We start from the raw sequence: 22,081 nt of genomic DNA, 5'->3' as shown, positions 1-22,081 counted from the left end.
GGGAAGTGGATCTTATCTTGCAATGAGTAAATCATGAAGCTTCCTTAGAAAAGGATTACATCTGACCTGAAATCGAGAATTATTCCCTATATGCTCCAGGAAAAGATGTCTCGACAGACAGATTCCTACTATGCCTTTGCTACCATCATGATCTGGGGGGGGGGCAGGTTAAAAGCCTGTAATATGCAAATCATACATTTTTATGACATTATTTACACAGAACCTTATACAGATTTGGAAAGTTACTCTTTTTAGCCTTTATCTCTGCATACTGATAATTAGTACAGCAGAGAAAGGGCTAAGACCCCATTTTCCTCTCTGGTGTGGAAAAATCACCATACTAATTGAAAACAGGACAGAGGATATGGATATGGGGGAATTCAGATGGAAATGGAAACAGAGGTGGAAATTGATGCTTATTTAGCCCATGTCTGAAGCAGAAACCAATCCAGTGAATACCAGTTGGTATTTGCTGCTGTGGTGGCTTTCAGTCTGCCAACAATATATAACCATTGACTTCCTCCACCCCATTTGATTTGTTTTTCCTTTTACATTGAAATGAATGGCCTTTTCGCTGACAAGTATAGTGAGGAAATAATTACACAGTTAATTATGAAACATTAATAATATTTGTAAATTACATAAATAAATTAAATAGCAGACAAATAATTTCATATTTGGCAAAAACTAAACTACAACTGATGGGAACAAGATGACCTTGACAGGTCAGAATAGAAATTGCTTGTTCTTACATCCCTAAGCAGAGGTAGGGATGCTCAGGCCTGGCCCTCCAGAGACTCCACTATACAGCTGCAAATAAAATGTTTTAAGTGTGTTTTAAGTGTAATATACAATGTGATGCTAGAGGGCAATGATGAGCAATATGGAAAATTCAATATATTTTTAAAAATGCTTTAAAACAAGCATTTTCAGAACGGTTTTTATATGTGTCTAGATTGGGACCACCCTCAAAGAGGGTACTTGTTGTGGTGAGACCTGGAGATCGACCGCCTGTGTTGTGGGTAGGTAAGATTGCTTAGCCACAACACTCGATTGGAAGGTACCTCGATGATGGGTTCAATCTGACCAATGGGGCGCAGTCCAAATGGATTGAGGGACCTATATATACCCATACACGTGACCCCGAGCTTCCTCTTTTGGTGCATGCATTCGAAACAGCAACAGTGTGTCCTCTGGGCAACTGAGAGAGAGAGAGAGCGTGATTTACCTTTCATGGATCGTCCTGGTGATCTCTTTCCTTTATTCCCCCTTTCTCCCTTGATTTTCCCAGTAGTTATTCTTCTCTCCTTGGTTAATTCTCTTCCTTTCATTTCCTTGCCTTTCCCTTCCCATCCCTCAGAGGGGCTTTCACCCACGGGGCTTCCGCCCCTCGAACATTCCTGGTCTGTAGAGCTTGCGCTCCTCCTCTTCTACTGGTACATCTTCTCAGACCTCTGAAGATAATTCAGATGTGGTGTTGGGTCTGTATTGGGTTCATGGTGAGGGAGCTTTGGGCCTGCTAGGTGGGCATGGCAGCATAGAGCCAACACCCACAGGGCCAGGTACGGCCTTCATTTGGAATGCATTGGTGGTTAACCGGTCAAAGATGTTAAAATTTCGACCAATGCTGTCAGGGATATTATTCCAAGTGTGCATTTGCCACCCAGAATGCGAAATAGGATTCTCAACGGTCACTATGTGAATATTTTCAAACTCCTTCCCCCTAATGAATGCCCAGACAAGGATAAGCAGGTTGCTTCGGGCAAGGGCAAGGCCAGCTCCCTTAAAGTGGAGAGAACCTTTGATGGCTTTCAAGTATTTGCTGGGGTTATTTCTGCAGCTCACCGCAAGAGAAGTTTGCACCAGTGGATTTATCAATCATTTGCTTCATAAGGCCTTTACATTGGCCGGTGAGGTGGAAGCTATAAGCTGCCAAGATCCCGCCTGCTTGATGGGATCATAAGGATCTTGATGTATGGACTACTTATGTCTCTCCAAATTTCGAGAGCAAGTCCACTGAGCAGTTAAAATCCAAGCAGGAGATTAAGAAGCCAGGAAGATGTCTTATTTGTTGGGAATATAATAAGGGTTCCTGCAAGAGTCAGGGATGTAGCTATTCCCATGTTTGTGATATGTGTTCCGAGAGTCATCCTGCCACATCTTGCAGAATTAAGTGGCCCATTTGAGGGGCAAGGAGAGGTTCCCAGCAGGAACAGAAGGCAGCCTCACCTCAAGCAGCCCGCGATGTTAATTGATGTCTTATTAAGCCTAGCTTGTACTCCCATTTAGCTGTCCTCCTTAAGGCCATGGCTTCCCAGGTACCCTGACACGGTTGCTGCTTCATATTTGTAGCTTGGATTTTCTGAATAAACACACGAGTCGTAACCGGCTGCACTCTTGTAATATAGTAATTCACTGTTTCATATCAATTTCAACAGAAATGAGTCACAAAATACAATGAAACAAGCAGAAGACCCAGTCGATCAATTCATACTGCAATCACTTCATGGATCAGGTCTAGACATTGGTACGTGTTTGTTCCATCTGCATCCGTTCATGAAATCCCAGCAATAACAAGTAGTTCCAGTTCCACAGAATCATATTCGAAGACAAGGATTTCCGGAATAATAAACCTTGTTTCACCGTCCTGGGTTTCATCAGTAGTACAGGGTCTGGGTTTGGCAAATAAATGCAATGCTGTAATGTCACACACTTTTTTACCAAAAGAATAATATGAATACCATAAACTGTACATAGCAAAAGTGATGTAACAAGATAGTTTGATTTCAATTACAGGTGTTGGCAATCCACAGATACAAAATTTCTTTCTTAAAGTGACCCTTGTAGCCCAGCAGAAAGTTAAAACCCAAATTAAACCATTAATTAAACCATGCTGAGGGGTTATGTATGTAAAATTAATACAAACTCGTGGACAACCGTAATCAATTTTCAGATCCAAAGTAATAGCAGTCCACAGATACATAAATTATTTATTTATTTATTTAATTTACTTATTTGTTTTGAAGAGACCCCTTCTACAGGACCCAAATATGTCCAAATTACAAAAAAGGTCAGGTCCTCATCTGAATGAGATGCTTCAATAAAATGTTGTACTAGAGGAGCATCTACTACATTGTTCCTAATCCCAGAACAGTGCTCTGATATTCTTACATTTCTAGGTCTGAGAGTAGGACCTACATACAACAAACCACAGGGAAATCTAATCACGTAAATTACACATGGAGTAGCACATGTGGCAAATGCCTGTAAAATGAACTTAAAACCTTCTTTATTGGTAAACTCTTTTACCTGTAGAGCATATTTACAGGAGGTACAATGCCCACATCTAAAAAACCACGTGGAGAACTGGACAACATACGTTGTGTGAGTGTGGATTTTAAATCTGTATACACCAATCTATCTTTAAATGTCTTTGTACGTCATTTGACTTTGTGCTTTGATTTCTAGATCAAGGAAAGGTAAAAAATGTTGACTCGATGTACTTTCGAAGGTCAAGTGTGGACTCGCGCTATTGATCCAACGGTTGAACGGTTCAAAAATATCCTCCGAAAAGAAAAATATCAATTCATCTATATACCGGCCATAAAAAAGGATGTATTCACTGAATGGGTTATTATGAGCAATATGTTCTACATCAAAATTTCTCATAAAGATGTTGGGCAGACTGGAAGCACATTTACGTAGAGCCCATGGCTACACCTTTTTTTTTAATGACGTACTTTGAACCAAACCTGAAAAAAGTAGATAAAAGTAAATAAGAATCTCCATTAAGAAATGTACTGGTGGTGAAGACGGATTATGATCCATTAGCAGTTCTTGGATTTGAGATTTTACAGTATCCAGAGGTACATTAGTATATAGGGACGACACATTCCATTAGCAATAATACTATGTGGAGTAACATGCAAATTTTCGATAAGGGTTATGTCACAGGGGCTTGCAGCTACTCTCGAGTAAAGACACTCCAGTCCTTCTTGTCTTTAACAGTTTTATTGTGCATACTATTTACAGTGCAAAGATACAGTACCAGAAAGCATGACTGCCTCGTCACTGTCAGAACACTGCAATGCTTTTCCCCCCCTTGTGACCAGGATAAAAGCCTTGGCACCCCTAAACGCTGCCCCTTAACCCTGCGTGTGGGTACACGCCTAAATTCGGGCGCTGGACAGAGAGGTTCCCCTTCTTGGTGGTTGGAGTGGTGCATAGGCTCTCCTGCCTGTCAGAGCCCCTGTCCCACTTCCTGTTCTCCTGAGCGTGTCCAGGGGCTCTGCAGCCTCCTGGAGCCCTTCCTCCATTCCGCTCCACTCCTCCTTCTCTCCTCCTGACCCGCTGCTGACGCTGTCGCTTGGAGACGTACTGGTCAGGATGACCGGGGGAGGCTTCCTGTAAGGAGTCCCCCTGACAGGTTATGATATGTTTTGTATCCTTGATGTAAGAAGTGGTGTAGAAATGTGTCAATATATTGTGCACAATTTTCCAACAATGATCCTGACACGGACACAATAGGTCTACCCGGTGGTGGGAACACTTTTTGTGTATTTTTGGAAGTGTGTAGAATATTGGCACCCTAGTGTGATCGGGACATTAAAAATCCACTAAACTTTCATTCATATAGCCTAAGGACACGACTTCATTCAGAATGACCTGTAGTTTGGGTTTCACTGATGTGGCAGGATCACTAGGTATAGGTAAGTAGAAATTGGGATTACTTAGTTGTTTCTCTGATGCTTGATATTGTCTTGGGAGTGGGAACAAAACCTAGACCTAAATTTAATACTCGAGGTTCCTCTGGTATTAATGTCCTGTCAGATGAATAAACCACTAAAGTGGTATCTTGGTGTTCAGGGATTATTTCCTCTGGTATGGGGTCTGGTGCGCTGCGCGGAAAAAGACTGGTACATTTGACCAGATCTAAGCCTAAATTCTCTGTCTTCATCCGAACCATTAGCACTAGATAGGCTAGGGAGTTCATAATCAGTAGGAGTGGTAGAAATTGAAGATATATCTGATCTGTTAGACAGCCTGTGAACTAGTCCTGAAGAATTCAGCCTTAAATGAACTTTACCTGTGGAATAATCATTGCGATCTCTGCTCAACTTCTTTTTCTTAAAATTGGCTAATTCATTGGACATTCTGGAGCCGATTGCTGCTTCGCAAGTAAGATCCAAATTCTATTGTGTGAGCTGGGCAGTCCCTCCCCTTACCTGGCCAATCCCATGGCAACACCTCCCCAGGCGGGATTGGATGATTGGCTGGGGTAGGCGGAGACCCCACATATCCAGCCTGGGAAGGGAGTGGTAGTTCCGAACTACCAGGGAGTAGCTCTGTGGTCCAGGGGGCTGCACGTGAGCACGCAAAAATCGCCCCCCCCATTCAATGTGGGGAGTGGTCATTGTGCATCGTTTGGGAAAGAGGGGCGTGTTATCACACCCCGGGATATCCTTAAGAATATTCCAATGACGCCTAATGATTTTCTCAATTTCGAAAGTCATATGGTTATATTCTAGGGAAGCGTAAATACGTGAAGATCTTGTATTAATATGTGAAACATGTAAGAAGGGTCGACCTCTTATGAGTTTTTTTATGGTAGTTGTTATGACTGAGTGTTGGATCCCATGGCAACACCTCCCCAGGCGGGATTGGATGATTGGCTGGGGTAGCCCAGGTATTCAGCCTGGGAAGGGAGTGGCCAGTTCCGAACTACCAGTTCGCTCTGTGGTCCAGGGGGCTGCACGCAACAACGCGAAAATCACCCCCCCGTTTAATGTGGGAAGTTGTCATTGTGCATCGTTGTTATGACTGTGTTTGGATAACCTTGTGGTAATAAGGATGCAGAAAGTATATTTGAATGGGCCTTAAAGTCATGTGGGTCCGATGAATTGCATTTTAATCTTAGAAACTGACCTAAGGGAAGGTTATCATGGAGATGTTTGAAATGGTTAGATCTGTAATGTAAGAAGGAGTTTCTATCTGTGCTTTTCTTATAGGGCCGCACTTTTAATCATCCACAAAGATTTCTAGATCAAGGAAAGGTAAACAATGGACTCGATGTACCTTCAAAGGTCAAGTGTGGACTCGCACTATTGATCCAACAGTTGAATGGTTTAAAAATATCCTCCGAAAATATAAATATCTATTCATCTATATACCAGCCATAAAACAGGATGTATTCACTGAATGGGTTATTATGAGCAATATGTCCTAAATCAAAATTTCTGGGTGGTGGACATAGCCTGTTCCTGGCTTTCCGCCTATCCAGGTGTTCACCCTTGGCTGACCTATTTAGTGCCCGGGGTCAGCGCTACCTGCAAGGTTGCAGGGAGCTAGTTGAACCAGAGCCTATGCAACCACTCACTTTCTGTAATCAATTAAGTTGTGGCCTAAATTCTGCCAAAAACCAAACCAAAATTTGAGTCAAGTTTGCATTTATTTAGCGGGGAGGTCTCTGGGTCTGAACACGCAAATTCCACCCTGGTCTCTCTATCTGGCCCTCAAGATGTTCCTTAAGTCATACACCCTGCCCAGGCGTGAATGCTCCTTGAGTGGTTTTGCGTGGGCTGGATCTCCATTGATCTGTTAAAATGTTATTAAATATAACGTTATATCATTCTCAATGCAATTTTCTATTGTTGAAGGCTCGCTGCTCTACAGTGTCTTCTGGTGTCACATTTTATTAACACATTTTAAACATTATAAACAACCAGTATAGATCTGTCACAGGCTGGAATGTGTCTTTGAACTCTGATAATATCTCTTGCTTGCCAGAGTGAAGGGAAGAAAGGGGTGCTTGAATATTTGTAGAACCTAGCCTACTTTATAAAAGTAAAAAAATTACAATAATTGCTGTTTGTGCTTTTGTCTCTGGCCCTGCCCACCAACGGCATGTGTCCCCCCAAAGTTTAACCAAAAGGGAATGTGGCCCTTGGATTACAAATTGTCCCCATCTCTGTGATAGGGAGCTGATTCAGTGAAGTTTGGGAGAAGATTCTGATCATAAGAGAAGGTGAACCTAGCTTATCATACTGAGTTTGCACAACCTCTAACTTCTTCTTTTAAGTCTTTAGATAGCAATCAACATAGCATGTTCTGCCATGTAAGGCTCCCAGCTTGGCCTGGTCCAATGATGTTCTGTATCTGCCGAAGCGGGTGTCATTTCTCTTGATAATACAACAGCAACAGAGCAGTCTCAAAGTTGTTCTATGTTTGTGTTGTGTAATATTGGTTATCCAAATTTTACAGTACTCACATAATACACCACCTCTCCAAGTGTCCCAATGTTCCACGGACAGCCCCAAATTTACAGAAACTGTCCTGGTTTCTGGTTTGATTCCAGAATGTCCCTATTTTCCTTTGGACACCACAATTTTCATCAAAAAAAGAAAAATATGTTGAAGGTTATGGTAGGACATCCCTATTTTCTTTGGATAAATGGTGTAAGGGTAGAATTATGCAACTCCCAGGGCAAGAAGATAAGTAACTATACAACCTTTAGAAGACATCTGAAGTTTCTTAATCTTTACTGTTTATGTTTTTATATATGTTGGAAGCCACCAAGAGTGGCTGGGACAAGCCAGTCAAATGGGAAGGGTATAAATATTATTATTATTATTATTATTATTATTATTATTATTATTATTATTATTAAATATGACCTCCCTATTTTCATCGGAGAAAAGTTGGTGGGTATGTAATAGCCACTTTGGGCAGGGGATGGTGGGACAATCAGACAATTTTTTGTTGTTGCATATACACTGGTACATCTAGTTACGAACTTAATTCGTTCCTGAAACTCTTCTTAACGAGAGGCGTGCTTTCGCTAATGGGGCCTCTTGCTGCTGCTGCTGCTGCGCCGCTGGTACATGATGTCCGTTCTCATCCTGGGGCAAAGTTCTCAACTCAAGGTAACTCTTCCAGGTTAGCAGAGTTTGTAACCTGAAATGTTAGTAACCTGAGGCGTTTGTTCTTAACGAGAGGCGTGCTTTCGCTAATGATTTGTTTGTTTTAACTGTATCTTGTTTTGAAACTGTTTTGTGGGTCTATAGACGGCAATAAAGATATTTGAATTTGACTAGCGTAAGAAGAGAAAGAGGTTGCAGAAAAAGGAGGGGGAAAACCAGAAGGAAAATGAGTGAGAACATCCAGTGGTGTCAATCGAAGTTGAGCTTTGCAGAACTGTGGATATAACGGACCGCATGATGATCTGCTTATTCCATTAGTGGCCTGCACTGACCAAAAAAGTCCAGGCCTCACTTCATCTGAAGATGGCTGAATGTGTCATTTAGACTGCAGTGAACACCTTTAAACAGGAATTATATCCCAAGTTGTGACTGAAGTTTTGTAGGAATTTTCTTTTTGAATTGTTGAATGGCAGCCTTGCAGACGTGTACTTCCTTGCTTTGTACTCCATACAATGGACTTTAACTTTCCCCCTTTTGTGGTCTGAATATCTGTTCCTGCTTACCATGGTATATCACACCCTGACAAACTCTCCCACTGATCCATATCCCTGCTTTGCCTTAAGCTGATCTTTGCATATTATCACATCTTGCGCAGCAAACAAAGCATACCTGATGCATATATCTGGCAGAACAGACAGAAAGCATCACATAGCCTTTTTCTAATAATAATAATAATCATAATCATAACAACTTATTATTTATATTCCGCCCATATGGCTGAGTCTCCCCAGCCACTCTGGGCGGCTCCCAATCAAGTATTAAAACAATGCATCATTAAATGTTAAAAGCTTCCCTAAACAGGGCTGCCTTCAGATGTCTTTTAAAATTAGGATAGCTGCTTATTTCCTTGAACTCTGATGGGAGGATGTTCCACAGGGCTGGTGCCACAACCCTCTGTTGTGGCCCTCTGTCTGGTTCCCTGTAACATCACATCTCGTAATGAGGGAACTGCTAATGCTCAGTGTCAGTGCCCTACTTCAAAGAGCTCCATCATTGCTTAAATCTATTTGCAATTCCAAGACATGTAACCATGGGTGTAGTCAGGGGGGGTTGGGGTAGCACTCCTAAATTAATGAAATGAAAACACAACTAAAATCAGAAATAATCAGAATATTTGAAATTGAAATGCTTGCTGAAGTCACTTGGATGAAGAAACCATGATTTTTCGGTTGGCGTATGTCTCTTGCTCAACCATGCACCACTTGTACAGTACAGTGCTCATTCAGCACCTTGCAGAGAACAAAGATCTGGCTAAGGTCGATGAAGGCAGAGGAGCATCTCTTTTTAAAAAAAATAAATTTTATTTTACTAGTTTTACATAACAAAGGTGTACGTTCATTCCACGTATCTTTACAATTGCCTCCCCCCCCCAGTCCTCCCCCTCCCCCCCGATCAGGCCATTCTTCCTCATATCTTTAGCCATGTACACAGTCTGTTTATTTGTGCTTGTATATTCGGGTTGGCTTCTCCCCTTTCTACCCAATTCCTATAAAATGGCCACTAGTTTGTGAATTTTGGGCATTTATTTTCCCATCTATCCTCCCACTATCTGTGCAAATATTTCTGATTGTACATATTCAAAAACATAATCGTTCCATTTTTCCATATTCCATTTAGCTTTTTCTTTCCATCCTAGAGCAATAACTGCCATTCCAGCTAAAATCATGATCTTATACAACTCTTGATTATTACTTTTTTTACCTTATTGTTTCCCAATATTCCTGAAAAAAGCAAGTCCCTATTAATGCTCCCATTTGACCTGGATTATCCTTGTCAATCTGTCTTTGTCTCTTATCATCAGTTTATATATCAGCCCTGCCTTTCCTTTCTCCGTTATTTGTCTTTTGTTCAGCACCATATCTATTTTCATTTCTGTCCTCATTGTCTCCTCTCCTCTTCCTGTTTTTATTAAATCATAGAATCCTTATATTTTCAGCCAATATTGTTTTCCAAATATTTCTAAAAGAGCTTTTTTTTGTAATTAATTTCCCATCATCATCAAACATATCTTTTAATTTATAGAATCCCTGATCTTCTAATTTTTTCCACCATCCAAGTTCCCTTTGGCCCTTCTGCATATATTTTAATGGCATCCACCTTGAATATATTGGCATCCATTTTATGTTCCATTTTTTCCAAATTCCTAACCCGATCTTGGGCCTATTGTGTTCTTCCAAGCCGTGTTGATGTCTCTATTAAATATTCCTTCCCTTCCTATTCCTTTTGTTTATTTCATGTTCCAGCCTTATCCATTTAATCCCCTCTTTGTATCCAATATCCATTAAAAAAATAATTGGAATGTTTCATAAGTTCTAAGTTCGGAATTCCCCATCCCATCTCTTCTTGTGGTGCGTAATTTACTATGTCTGAGGTTCTCACTCTTTTGCTCCCAAAGATCCAATTTTTAAATGTGTTATTCCATGTTTTAAACCATATTTTCCTAATGGGTAGTGGAATTACTTGAAATAAGTATAGCAATTTCGGTACTAGAAATATTTTAACCGCTCTTACTCTGCCCAGAATAAATAGATTCTTATTTTGCCATGATTTTATATTCTTCTTAATCTTCCCAAAAAAACCTTGTTATATAACAAGAATCCAAGTTGTTATGTAACAAGCAATGCAATGATGCAACAAGCTCAACATAATTAGAATGAACTCAATTCCCTCAACACCCATTAATTGAAAATGGGAACAGGGTTCAATTTTGTTCTCAGAGCACCCTAGTGGAATGAAGTGAAGCTTGGAAAAGCAAACAGCATGAGAGATTTGTGTCCGGTTCTAAAAAAGTGTCTGAGATTTTATTATTTATTTATTTATTTATTTATTTTTGCAAAATGAACTATTTCCTGCCCCTGGGAATGCAGGCTTCTCTTATTGATTCATGCAACAGTTCTAGGTAATCCTGTTGATCAACAACAAACTAATCCTTCTTATTAATCTAAGGGCTGTGTCACATATTACATTCTGTAGATGCATATTTAGAATGTTTTACGCTCATATATACAAATATAAAGCAGGAATGCAATAAACATATGAGCCATAACCTGGGAGCCAGGAATAGCACGGTTCCCAGTTGACAATAAACTCAATATGCCACATGTTCTATGAAATGTTCTTTCTATTCATGATGGTTAGTCACAAATATGTGCAAATGAGAAACTATTATACATACTATGCATATGCAATTTTGTGCCACCAACATTTCTCATATTGAAAGAAGTAAATGTTAAGGTTTTTATCAAATGAACCCATTTCAATCAAGGTTTAGGCCTGATTTGGGCACAGAAACTGCTTTGGTCGCCCTCTGTGATGACCTCTGTCAGGAGAGAGATAGGGGAAATGTGTCTCTCTTAATTCTCATTGACCTCTCAGCTACTTTCAATACCATCAACCATGATATCCTTCAAAAGTGGATGTCCGAGTTAGTAGTGGATGACACTGTCCGCCTGCATTTTTTAGTACAGAAAGTATTGATCTGATGTGTTTGCATTAAGTTCTATCCAAGGAGAGGGGCTGAGAAGGCAGAATTTTCAAAGGAAGTGGCCACAGTTGAATCGGGTGGCAGGGCTGTCCCCTTCAGTGCTGAGGGCATTGGCTGGGCATGAGAGCATTGCTTGGTTGATGATGGCTTTAACTAGGATATCTCTGAATACTGAATCATACTCACTTTATCTACTACAGATATTTCTTTGACATGAACGAGTGAAAGCTAAGAACCACTTGGGAAGCTTTTGGATGTTTGGGTGAAGTGTGTGATAGAACACACAAACTCTCACATACAACCGGCCACATGTACATATTTTCATTCATCCTATGAAGACTATGCAATCTCATTCATGCAGTTGCAAAAACTTTCTCCCGCACTCATCATATTTCATAGTGATCACTCATCATACTTTTTTTATGCAGCCCAGCAAACTAAAAGAAATGTTTTATTTTTGTAGCACAAAGATACAGTTTGACAAAGATTAATAATCTCCCATTGCCAAATCTTATTTATTTTTAGGCCACCATCAGGGTTATATAGGGTCAGACTTTATATATTGGTAACAGGGTTATCATTCTTCCAAATTATTTGCAGCACAACCCACTAAGCAAGGCTCCTAGTCGGCGCACCTAGTGGTTTTTCATTTACCCATCCACCTGTTGTGATCCAAACTGGATAACAGGAATCATTGATATTTACAGCCGACACTTGGAGGACTTCCTGGAAAGTGAGAACAGAGTAGACAAAGTATCATTTATGTTAAACGGTTCCAATGAAACCTATAGCCCAAATGATTAAAAAATGGAAAGGATTCTTCCAACTAACAAGTTCTGGGAAGTACAATAGGTTTTTTTTCTATTAATTTATATCTACAACAACTATTTATATTGAGAAAAGGGAGCTACCGTACTTTTGTGGCAAAGAGGAAATCAGAAAAGTGAGAAGCCTCTGAAGTGGCACTAAGTTTCTCAATAGTTAAAATGACACAGAAAACAGCTACCCCAAAGGAGAAATAGTGGAAGAGAAGAGTATCTGGGGGACAGCTGATTTTATGTAAACATTTTATAGTTACAAGGAATTCAGAAATAAGGAGGCTCACATTGTTTCAATTTATGAAAGTTGTGCTGAGAAACCTTGCGACGTGTACGGGAAGAGCAAAGGGGAACAAAGAGAAAGAAAATCCTCTTGCTCTTTTTCTCTTTCATTATAGACACTAACAGATAATAAAGAGTGGTAAAAAGAGTGAAACGGGAAAGCACCAAGGAAGGACAAGAGGGAATGAGGAGGTAGGGAGGAGTATTTGGAGGTGAGAAAACGCGGTGTGGGAGGGGCAGGAAGGCAAGGGAACACAGAGAGAGCCTGCGAGGGGGAAGAGGAGGTGGAAAGACGAGCAGAAAACAGACTGAAAGTGTGGAGGAGAGCAAGACAGAAGGGAAACGAAGGGAAAGACAGGAGGCAGAAGAACAACAAAAGGGAAGAGGAAGGAAAATGGCAATGAGCCGCTGAGTAAGAGGCACAAACAAAAGGACCGGAGGCAGCTTGCCGGGTAGGCGCCCAGCAGTGCCGTGCGGAGTGCCCAAGCCTCCGGAAGACAGCAGCCTGGGGAGGAGAAGAGCGAGAGGGAAGAGGAGGTGGAAAGACGAGTGGAAAACAGACCGAAAGTGTGTAGTAGAACAAGACAGAAGGGAAACGAAGGGAAAGGAAAATGGCAGTGAGTTGCTGAGTACCGTAAGAGGCACAAGCACAAGGACCGGAGTCAGCCAGCCGGGTCAGCGCCCAGCAGCGCCCCAGCCTCCGGAAGCCAGCAGCAGCACAGCGCTGCTAGGCGCCAACCCGGCAAGCCTCCTCCTCCTCCTCCTGCCGTGGCTGGCGTGCTGGGTCCTGCTGGCTGGCTGGCTGGCTGGCTGGCTGGGGCGCTTGCGGTCTTGCTCCGCAAGGCACGGCGCGGCACGGCATGGCAGCAGTAGCCAGTTCCAGACACCGACCCAGCAGGCCTCCTCCTCTTCCTTCCATGGCCGGCGTGCTGGGTCCCGCTGGCTGGCTGGGGCACTTGGCAGTCTGGCACGGAAGTATGGCTTATTTTCGGGGTATATTTTGCAAATGTTTAAAAACCCTGCTATGGCTTACTTTATGACTACATCTTAAAATGTGGGAAACACGGTACATGAAGCCACTGGGAGAGATCATCAGGGGGTTTGGGCTGGTTGTTCATTAGTATGCAGATGATACCCAGCTCTACCTCTCTTAAATCAGAGTCAGTGAAGGTCCTGTGTGAGTGCCTGGGGGCTGTTGGAGGAGGGATGACGGCTAACAGATTGAGGTTGAATCCTGACAAGACAGAAGACCTGTTTTTGGGGGACAGGAGGTGGGCAGGTGTGGAGGACTCCCTGGTCCTGAATGGGGTAACTGTGCCCCTGAAGGACCAGGTGTGCAGCCTGGGAGTCATTTTGGACTCACAGCTGTCCATGGACACACGGGTTAATTCTGTGTCCAGGGCAGCTGTCTATCAGCTCCATCTGGTACACAGACTGAGACCCTACCTGCCGGCGGACTCTCTCGCCAGAGTGGTGCATTCTCTGGTTATCTCCCGCTTGGATTACTGCAATGCGCTCTAAGTGGGGCTACCTTTGAAGGTGACCCAGAAACTGCAACTAATCCAGAATGCAGCAGCAAGACTGGTGACTGGGAGTGGCCGCCGAGAGATCTACACCGGCTCCCAATACGTTTCTGAGCACAATTCAAAGTGTTGGTGCTGACCTTTAAAGCCCTAAATGGCCTCAGTCCTGTATACCTGAAGGAGCATCTCCACCCCCATCGTTCAGCCGGGACACTCAGATCCAGCGCTGAGGGCCTTCTGGTGGTTCCCCCATTGCGAGAAGTGAGGTTACAGGGAACCAGACGGAGGGCCTTCTCGGTAATGGCGCCCACCCTGTGGAACGCACTTCCATCAGAGACTTCCCAGACCCACTGAAAGAGGCGGTCATTAAACCGCTTCTTAAAAAAACTTATTTAGACCCAGCCAATATGGCCAACTATTGCCCAGTCTCAAATCTACCATTCTTGGGCAAGATGAATGAGCGGGTGGTTGCTGAAAAACTTCAAGAACACCTGAAGAATGTGGACCATTTGGATCCCTTCCAATCGGAATTCAGGCCTCACCATGGGACTGAAACTGCCTTGGTTGCGCTGGTTGATGATTTCCGGCGGACTAGAAACAAAGGTGACAGCTGTTTCCTAGTTCTACTGGATCTCTCAGCAGCCTTCGACACCATTGAGCTTAACACCCTTTTGGACCGGCTAGAGGGGCTGGGAGATGGGGGCACTCTTATACAGCGGTTCTGCTCCTTTCTCCTGGGCCGTGTCCAGAGAGTGGTGTTGCGGATGAGTATTCAGACCCCTGGGCTCTCACTTGTGGGTTGCCCCAGAGTTCTGTCCTCTCCCCCATGCTTTTTAATATTTATATGAAGCAGCTGGGAGAGCTCATCAGGGGGTTTGGGTTGGGTGTTCATCAGTATGCAGATGACACCCAGCTCTACCTCTCTTTTAAATCAGAACCATTGAAGGTGGTGAATGTCCTGTGTGAGTGTCGGAGGTGGTTGGAGGATGGATGGTGGCTAACAAATGGAGGTTGAATCCTGACAAGACAGAAGTACTGTTTTGGGGGGACAGGGGGCCGGCGGGTGTGGGGGACTCCCTGGTCCTGAATGGAGTAACTGTGCCTCTGAAGGACCAGGTGCATATTGGACTCACAGCTGTCATTTTGGACTCACAGCTGTCCATGGAGGCGCAGGTTAATTCTGTGTCCAGGGCGGCTGTCTACCAGCTCCATCTGATACACAGGCTGAGACCCTACCTGTCTGCGGACTGTATCTCCCACTTGGACTACTGCCATGCGCTCTACGTGGGCTACCTTTGAAGGTGACCCGGAAACTGCAATTAATCCAGAATGCGGCAGCTAGACTGGTGACTGGGAGTAGCCACTAGGACCATATAACACCAGTCCTGAGAGATCTACATTGGCCCTCAGTACGTTTCTGAGCACAATTCAGGGTGCTGAGGGCCTTCTGGCAGTTTCCTCATTGTGAGAAGTGAGGTTACAGGGAACCAGACAGAGGGCCTTCTCGGTTGTGGCACCCGCCCTGTGGAACGCCCTCCCATCAGAGGTCAAGGAAATAAACAGCTATCCTAATTTTAAAAGACATCTGAAGGAAGACCTGTTTAGGGAAGCTTTTAATATTTAATACTGTATTGTTTTTAACACTCGATTGGGAGCCGCTCAGAGTAGCTGGGGAGACTCAGCTAGATGGGTGGGGTACAAATATATTAATATTATTATTAAACTGTTTTTGACTAATGTAGCTGAGTCCTATATCATTTGTTTTTCTATAACTTCTACCAAACCACTTATTGTCATATAAGCTCACAAAGCTATTATATACTGTGCACCAAGCTCTTATATAATGTGTGACTTGTGGTTCATCTAACTAATCATTTTTTCACTGTTCTGAAGACTATTTACTCAGTTCTCTATGGTCCTATGCAAACCTGTCATCTCAGATGTGCTGGCCTGAACCTGGAACTGTGCTCAGGAATGCTAAGACTACGTAATTTTTTCATAAGAACGTAGAAATCTGACATAGGCTGGATCAACACACAAGGGGAAAACACTTTAAATAAGTCATAAATTAAATTGTTGTAACAAAAGAGAAAAACCTATGTGAAATTGCACCACGTTTTGTGCTCTACAGAGCCAACTGGTGTCACATGTTTATAATGCAGTTATAGCATTGTAACATGAGCAATGTAGCTGAGTCCAAACTGAGTCAGACGCGAGATCCATCTAGCTTGGTGTTGTCTACTCTGACTGGCAAGGACGCTCTTCCAGCCCTACCTGGAGATTCTGGGGAATTAAATTTTGATGTTTTGCATGCAAAGCAAGTGCTCCCAAGGTGGGGCCTTCTAGGTGTTTCATATCAGTCTGACCCCAACAAGTAAGGCCACTGGTCAGTGGTGATGGAAACTGCAGTTTAAAATGTCTGGAGGACAACAGATTGGGAAATACTGAAGTTCCCTCTCACTCTCCTTGGCCAACCACTCCTGTTATTCCAGCCCCCTGCATCATACTCACTGGTATCAGCACAGAGTCTCCATTTCCCATCTTTGTCATAGTTCCCTGTTGTCGCACACCAGTATGCTCCCGAACCTTTTATGATGCAGGTATTGAAGGTTTCTCCTTTGTACACAAAGGGAAACACACAGGGCCGTTCACCATCATTACCGTGATGCTCTAGACCCAAACAGAGTGAGATTATATACATTGAAAAATACTAGCGATGATCGCAAAATACAAAAAAACAAACAAAATGGTGAACAAGTCACATATATATAAACCTTGCCAGGGATCTCCTTTACATTGGCTTAGAAAGATAGCTACAAACCAAGGACAAAAGAATTGGTCAGGAGCCTGTGAAAGCAAGTGCTCAATTGACAATAATGTTAAAGAAACAAGAAACTATAAACAGGCCAGGCTCTAGGGGTAGTCCCGGTGGCGCGGGGCGCCAGGGCGCCAGAGAGGCAGGGGGCGCTACGCTACAAAGCCGCATGGAAACCGCGCTGCACCCACCCACCAGGGCGGGGGCGCTGGAGCGATCTCCGCGCCACGGCGACAGGGCGCCTGACCGGCTTGAGGCGGCCCTGTCTATAAAGAAAGATTAAGTGAATTAATTCAGTTATACTAGATATAAAACAAGACACGAGGATAGCTGGCATTTATGCCAATGTAATATCAGTAATATTAGAAAAAATGACATGTGACTTTTATGGCAGGCATCCCCAAACTTCGGCCCTCCAGATGTTTTGGACTACAATTCCCATCTCCTCCGACCACTGGTCCTGTTAGCTAGGGATCATGGGAATTGTAGGCCAAAACATCTGGAGGGCCGCAGTTTGGGGATGCCTGTTTTATGGTCTATGCCAGGCATCCCCAAACTGCGGCCCTCCGGATGTTTTGGCCTACAATTCCCATGATCCCTAGATAACAGGACCAGTGGTCGGAGGAGATGGGAATTGTAGTCCAAAACATCTGGAGGGCCGAAGTTTAGTGCTGCCTAGTCTATGCAATCTTTATCAATTATTAGTAGGTAATATTTGTACAAAAGTGCCTCTTAGGTAAATAGTTTGAACCATTTTTTTCAAATTAACATACTGGTGATGTGTTTCATTTCTTCAGAGATCTTGTTGCTTGAAGCAACTTTTATCTGATCCTTGGAAGGAGATTTGTAATAGTTCGGGCATAAGGAAATCTATAGGTAGTCCCTAACCTCTTTAAGAGCACAAAAACAGTTCTGCTGCATCAGACCAAAGGCCCATGTAATCCAACATTTTGTTTCCACCATCTCCAATCAGATGCCTATGGAGAACCCACATTTAGCTTTAAAGTTCATGAGGAGGATCTGTTTACTTTATTACAGTAAAATGGCTATGCATACGTGTGACATAGGAAGAAAATACAGGTCACCTTTAGTATAACAAAATTTCCATGAACCTTTAATCATTTTTTTCGTGTAAGGGTCAACTTCTGTGGCACACCACATCCCATTAGATTCATCCTTGGTGCAAGAGGAATAGGATTTACCCTTGAAAATAAATGGGCAGACACAGGGATAACCAACTGAAATGGAAACAGGAGACAAAGGTGTAAGAATAAGAACTGCAATTCATTAACTGGAAAGGGTGTAGTTATCATCAATGCATGTGAAACAGCTGTCTCAATTTCCACTTACTCAGCATTCAGTTTTCTAGTCGAATTGAAGCTGATTTAAGAAAATCACACACCAAACAGCAGAAACTACAGCATCAATATGGATCGTGGCTAATACCATGTGAATGTGGCTTCAAAAACTAGCAGTGAGCGAGCAGTGGATACAGAGCAAGGCACTGCTTCTCAAGCTGTCTCCTGCGGTGGGCTGGCATTCCCCCTCCCCAGTGTGCCACAGACTGGTACCATATGTAGTCACTGGAGCATCCCAACCAACCTAGGCTGTAGTAGAGGCACTTGGGACCAGCAGCCATGCTTTCTCAGTCCATGTCTGAGTGCTTATTTATTTATTTATTTTGCCCACCAGTTTCCCAGGAAAACCCAATCTTTACCATTGAATCAGATCGAGTGGCAATTTGGGTTTTCCATGGATTGCCATTTGTTCCAATTCAGCGGTAAAGAGTGGGTTTTCAGGGATGCCAGGTCCAAAAACAAGCAGTCAGATCAGATGTGGACCTGGAAAGCCCGGACCTGGTGATCCTATTATTATTATTATTATTATTATTATTATTATTATTATTATTATTTATACGTCAGCCATCTGGCTGGGTTTCACATCACATACTAAAACATCAAACATTAAAAACTTCCCTAAACACGCTGCCTTCAGATGTCGTCTAAAAGCAGCAGAAAACCATGCCCCATTTTGGAAAGGGAAGGATGTGGCGGTTTTAAGGGGAAAGAATTTCAGTCTACCCTTAGTTATACACGCCTGAGGTTTCGTTTAAGGGCTATAGAACCTCTATGAAGGCTGCAATCCTGTGCACACTTACCTGGGAGTAAGGCCCAGGGTTGTTTTATCAGCTGGAACTCTCCAGAACTCAGTTCCAGCACCTCTCAGGTAGCTGCCATTGCTATTATAATAGAACAAGGGAGCTGTTCATGTTGAGTTCCAGCACCTCTTTTTCTAGAAAAAAACAGCACTGGTAAGCCCATTAACTCAGTGGGGCTTACTGATGGGTGGACAGACTGTAAGTCATCTTTTCCCCACTTAGACAGGACCATAGCTAAATAGAAGTTTATGCAAGTGAAGGCTTAGCTGTAAGAGATCCTTTGAAAGCAGAGATCAATGATTCACCAGGCTCGTTAAGATGAATCAGAAACAATCAATGGAATATTTCTTACCCACAGCTTCAGGCAACAATAATAAGAGACCACAGGTGAGCAAGAGGAATGCCATGATGGAGCCCATCTCTTCTCTAAGGAACTCTGACGGGGAAGTACTCTTTTTAGAAGTCCCACTTTGCCCTTCCTTCCTCCAACTACAGGTGTCTGATGTTTGCTCAGCCACAAGAAATGGCATATATTTATATTTCCCAACAACAGCTCAGTGTGCCTCATTATTTTTGTTTCCTCTTTGTACACAATGCCAAGAACAAAGGGAAGTGGATCTTATCTTGCAATGAGTACATCAGGAAGCTTCCTTAGAAAAGGATTACATCTCACCTGAAATCGAGAATTATTCCCTCTATGCTCCAGGAATGATGTCTCAACAGACAGTTTCCTACTATGCTTTTGCTACCATCATGATCCGGAGAGTGGCGGGGTGGTTAAAAGCCTGTAATATGCAAATTATACATTTTTATAACATTATTTACACAGAACCCTACACATATTTAGAAAATTACTCTTTTTAGCCTATATCTCTGCATACTGGTAATTAGTACAGGAGAGAAAGGGCTAAGACCCCATTTTCCTCTCTGGTGTGGAAAGATCACCAGATTAATTGAAAACAGGACAGGGGATATGGATATGGGGGAATTCAGATGGAAATGGAAATAGATTGGAAATTGATGCTTATTTAGCCCATGTCTGAAGCAGAAACCAATCCAGTGAATACCAGTTGGTATTTGCTTCTGTGATGGCTTTCAGTCTGCCAACAATATATAATCATTGACTTCCTCCACCCCATTTGATTTGTTTTTTCTTTTACGTTGAAATGAATGGCCTTTTTGCTGACAAGTATAGTGAGGAAATAATCACACTGTTAATTAGGAAAAATTAATAATATTTGTAAATTACATCTATAAATTAAATAGCAGACAAATAAGACAAATAATTTCATATTTGGCAAAAACTAAACTACAACTGATGGGAAGACGATAACCTTGACAGGTCAGAATAGAAATTGCTTGTTCTTACATCCCTAAGCAGAGGTAGGGATGCTCAGGCCTGGCCCTCCAGGGACTCCACTATACAGCTGCAAATAAAATGTTTTAACTGTGTTTTAAGTGTACTATACAATGTGACGCTAGAGGGCAATGATGAGCAATATGGAAAATTCAATATATTTTTAAAAATGCTTTAAAACAAGCATTTTCAGAATAGTTTTTATATGTGTCTAGATTGGGTCCACCCTCAAAGAGGGTATGTGTTGTGGTGAGACCTGGAGACCGACCGCCTGTGTTGTGGGTGGGTAAGATTGGTTAGCCACAACACCCGATCGGTAGGTCCCTTGATGATGGGTTCAATTTGGCCAATGGGGCGCAGTCCAAATGGATTGAGGGACCTATATATACTCATGCACGTGACCCAGAGCTTCCTCTTTCAGTGCGTGCATTCGAAACAGCAACAGCCTGTTCTCTGGGCAACTGAGAGAGAGAGAGAGCGATTTATCTTAGATCCTGGTGATCTCTTTCCTTTATTCCCCCTTTCCCCCTTGTTTTCCCCAGTAGTTATTCTTCCCTCCTTGGTTAATTCCCTTCCTTTCATTGCCTTGATGCATTTGATGGTGAACCGGTCAAAGATGTTTAAGTTTCGACCAATGTTGTCAGGGATATTATTCCAAGTGCGCATTTGCCATCCAGAATGTGAAACAGGATACTCAATGGTTGCTATGTGGATATTTTCAAACTCCTTCGCCCTAATGAATGCCCAGACAAGGATAAGCAGGTTGCTTTGGGCAAGGGCAAGGCCAGCTCCCTTAAAGTGGAGAGAACCGTTGATGGCTTTCAAGTATTTGCTGGGGTTATTTCTGCAGCTCATCCCAAGAGAAGTTTGCACAAGTGGATTCATCAATCATTGGTGCATAAGGCCTTTACATTGGCCGGTGAGGTGGATGCTATAAACTACGACAAGAGTTTCCATCATCGGGCTGCCATATCCCGTCTGCTTGATGGGATTATAAGGATCTTGATGTATGGACTACTTATGTCTCTCCAAATTTCGAGAGCACGTCCACTGAGCAGTTAAAATCCAAGCAGGAGATTAAGAAGCCAGGAAGGTGTCTTATTTGTTGGGAATATAATAAGGGTTCCTGCCAAAGCCAGGGATGTAGCTATTCCCATGTTTGTGATATGTGTTCCGAGAGTCATCCTGCCACATCTTGCAGAATTAAGTGGCACATTCGAAGGGCAAAGAGCGGTTCCCAGCAGGAACAGAAGGCAGCCTCACCTCAAGCAGCCCGCAATGTTAATTAAGGTCTTATTGAGCCTAGCTCGTACTCCCATTTAGTTGTCCGCCTTAAGGCCATGGCTTCCCAGGTACCCTGACACGGTTGCTGCTTCATATTCGTGGCTTGGATTTTCTGAATAAACACATGATTCGTAACCGGCTGCATTTTTTACCAAATAAAGCATACTAATTCACTGTATCATATAAATTTCAACAGAAATGAGTCATAAAATACAATGAAACCAGCAGAAGGCCCAGTGGATCAATTCATACTATCATCACTTCATGGATCAGGTCTAGACATTGGTACGTTTCTGTTCCACCTGCATCAGTTCATAAAGTCTCAGCAATAACAAGTAGTTCCAGTTCTGCAGAATCCTATTCTGAAGACAATGATTTCTT

The 22,081-nt window shown here is 42.8% G+C and overlaps 1 protein-coding gene across 1 annotated transcript in view; it reads right to left on the bottom strand.

Moving 5' to 3' along the window:
• Positions 1-11,902: 11,902 nt before the first annotated feature.
• LOC132592948 (epididymal sperm-binding protein 1-like) overlaps positions 11,903-22,081 on the bottom strand; it is a 92,233-nt gene continuing 82,054 nt past the window's right edge. The window contains exon 4 of the mRNA XM_088656215.1: positions 11,903-12,189. Coding sequence (XP_088512341.1) covers positions 12,155-12,189 — 35 coding nt within the window. The 3' untranslated portion in view covers positions 11,903-12,154. The remainder of the gene's footprint in view (positions 12,190-22,081) is intronic.

Source organism: Zootoca vivipara, chromosome 12 (assembly GCF_965207765.1).
Source record: "Zootoca vivipara chromosome 12, rZooViv2.hap1.1, whole genome shotgun sequence".
Lineage (NCBI taxonomy): Eukaryota > Metazoa > Chordata > Lepidosauria > Squamata > Lacertidae > Zootoca > Zootoca vivipara.
Note: the sequence above shows the minus strand (reverse complement) of the source record. Positions and strands in the feature narration are given on the sequence as shown.